Source organism: Microtus oregoni, unplaced genomic scaffold (assembly GCF_018167655.1).
Source record: "Microtus oregoni isolate MIOR12 unplaced genomic scaffold, Mior012 000025F_ref0000491, whole genome shotgun sequence".
NCBI classification, from domain to species: domain Eukaryota; kingdom Metazoa; phylum Chordata; class Mammalia; order Rodentia; family Cricetidae; genus Microtus; species Microtus oregoni.
The window spans coordinates 27,131,899-27,135,093 of NW_024543084.1; the positions used below are offsets into that span (position 1 = coordinate 27,131,899).

Sequence of the window (3,195 nt, forward strand, 5' to 3'; positions counted from 1 at the left end):
ATACCCTTTGCCAAATTTAAAACTTCAAGATGTGGATAAAGGTCAGCACAATAGCTTATGCTTGACATGTACAAAAACCTACATTCTAGGCTCATCAGTCAACAATGTATTTTTTTAAAAAAGCAAGTTCACCACCTTTAACACTAGCACACAGAAGACAGAATTATTTGGATCTCTGAGTTGAGGCCAGCCTGATCAGCAGAGTTACTTTCATCACAGGCAAGGCTACACAGGGAAACCTTGTCTTCAAAACAAAACAAAACACAATTTAAAAAAAAAAAATCAGGCTAGCAGAATGTCTTACAATTGAATAGCAATTGTGTCAGCTGTTCAGCCTGCTCCATCCTGACTCTCTGCTGCTCACTGCTGAGGAACAAACTGCTCAGGAAGCCACGTCTCAGCCATGATATCGGATCCAGAGGTGGCAATACATCTAATTCGAGTCACACTCACCAGCCACAAGGTGAAGTCACTGGAGGTGTGTGCTGACTTGATCAGAGGCACAAAGGAGAAAAATCTGAAAGTTAAGGGACTGGTGCTCATGTCTATCAAGACACTGAGGATCACTACAAGAAAAACACCTCGAGGTGAAGGTTCCAAGATGTGGGATCATTTCCAAATGAGAATTCACAAGCGACTCATTGACTTACACAGCCCTTCTGAGATTGTTAAACAGATTACTTCCATCAGTATTGAGTTAGGAGTGGAGGTTGAAGTCTCTATTGCAGATGCCTAAGTCAATTATTTTAATAAACTAACTTAATCAGTTGTTAGAAAAAGAACTTAACCAAATTTGTTAGCAACTCTGCGAAGACTCAGGAAATTCAGATCCTGATCTAGGACCTGCATTATTGCTGCAACTCTGACACCTGCTGTCCAATCAAGATTATTACACCTACAACAATTTTCTGAGAAGTTAATCTGAGAACTAAATATTAGATTGATTGATTAATAATTAAGTAAATAAACTTGAAATTTATAAAGCAACCCAAGATAATCCAGGAATTTGCCAACCTTTTTGTTTCTACTATGGATGGATTTCTGCAAGAGCTATATGACCTACATGGTACATATACTTTTGTGACCATAGTGGCTATTAATTTCGCTCTTCATATTATATCCTTAAAGAAATGGTTTGATAACAGAGTCAAGAATGAGAAACTTTTCGAAATGATTCAGTCCTTACATACTGGCAATGAGAAGTTAGCTGAAAGGATTCATACTATTGAAAATGATAACATTAATTTGGTAGAAAAATTGAACTCATACTAATGGGTTGTGAAACCTTACAAATTGGTACTGAAAGATTATCTGAAAAAATCATACTGTTGAAATTAACAATCAAAATCTGTTAAAAAAAAGTTTTGATAAGATAGCAGATAGGCCATCCCTCCAGGAAGTCAATTTCTACATGCCATTTAAATAATTTCTAAGGATGAGAAGATATCATTAGTGGAAAAATTTAAAACTTTGGAATCACATGTACAGAATGAGATCCAGAGATTAATTGATTTAATGAAATTATTAGAAATAGTTACAGGTCAAGAGAATCAGACTTTTTAAAAGACAGTGATAAAAGATTTGAACGGATTGAGGAAGTTGTAAGAACTGATAAGCAAGGAGAGGAGGTACAGGCAAATGACAACAGAAAGGATTTAGACTGCCAGTACCTCTTAGAGTCGGAGGTGATTTACTAAGTGTTCTAGCTACTTATTCTGTTTCTACCTCTGAAAAGCCAGGAAATATTCAATACGCAAAAGGATATAGAGAATGAGAACCAATAGGAATGAAAGATCTAAAAGATATTAACCAAGAAGTTGTATCTTGTGGCATGTATTCACCATATATGAGGAAGTAGGTAAAGATGAAGGCTTCAAGAAATAAGGCTACTCCACACCATTAGCTTCAATTAGTCTCAGCTGTGCTAGAAGATGGGCCACAGTTACAGTGGAAGTGCTATCAGAGAGAGGAGGCTAAAGCACTGGAACATCAAGGTAGAGTCACAGGATTTGAACCCTCCTAAGATCAAATTCTTGGTGAGGGCTGTTATCCTGGTCAAGCTGGTCAAGCTACATACAATGAACACATCTTGTCCCTATGCCATACTGCAACCTTGAATGCTTGGGACAAGATTCAAAAAACAAAGAAGAAATAAGTCATATACTAAGGTCATACGAGGCCCAAAAGAACACTTTAGTGACTTTTTATAATGATTAACTGAAGTTGTACTAATAGGGATAACAGATCCAGAAGCTAGACAAGTAGTTATTGAATCTCTGGCTCTTGAAAATGCCAATTTAGAATGCAAAAAGAATGTGGGTTTTTAAAGGTCAGATCAGCACCAATGGATAAATGGATCCTGTGCACACCAAACGCTGAGTCATTTGACTATAATACTGAGGCTTGGGTAAGAGAAGCAATTTCCAAAGGTATGAAGGGACATCAAAATGCAAAATGTTTTAACTGTAGTAGAATAGGCCATCTGAGAAGGGATTGTAGACAGGGCATTTCTAGAAATAATATTTCTTCTGAGAATGACAAAATAGAAGGTCTCAATCTTCTGGCTTATGTAGAAGATGCAGCAAAGGCCAACAATTGAACCAATAAATGTAGATCAATGAGGGACAGACAACCAATTGCCATCAGGAAACTCATTGGGGGGCCTCTCACAGGCCCCCAGGTCAAACATGGTCCAGCCATTCCCAGTCACTGTAGAGGACATGCCTGCCCAGGAAAATTAGAAAATTCAGTGTAAAAAAAATAGGAAACATATATTTTGGCAGGCTTCTATAAACTATCAAAGACCAAGGTTGAAAGCACATAACATTATAATTGAAAGATTATTGGACATGGGTGTGGATGTGATATTATTACTCCAGAATCTTGGCATCTGAATTGGCCTCTTCAGGAGGCAGATGTTCAATTCCTAGGAATTAGACCCCATCTCAAGTAAAACAAAGCATGAGACAGGTTAAATTTATAGGGCTAAAGAACAGATAAGCAAGCGAAAGCTATAAGTGTCTAATATATCAGTGAATCTATGGGGTCATGATCTGTTATAGCAATGGAATACCCAGATTAACATTCCTGCAGTCTCAGAAATGGACCATAAATCAACTCATGTTTCTGGGAAGGATATTATAAGATGCAATAAAAACACTCACCAACTACTCAGGCTTTACAAAGACACAGAAC

General features: G+C 37.3%; 1 protein-coding gene across 1 annotated transcript; it reads left to right on the plus strand.

The window, feature by feature from the left end:
- The first annotated feature begins 403 nt into the window (after positions 1-403).
- Positions 404-736, plus strand: LOC121462549 (40S ribosomal protein S20-like). The gene has a single exon (XM_041674192.1). The coding sequence runs from the start codon at positions 404-406 to the stop codon at positions 734-736; it is 333 nt and encodes a 110-aa protein (XP_041530126.1).
- Positions 737-3,195: the final 2,459 nt, after the last annotated feature.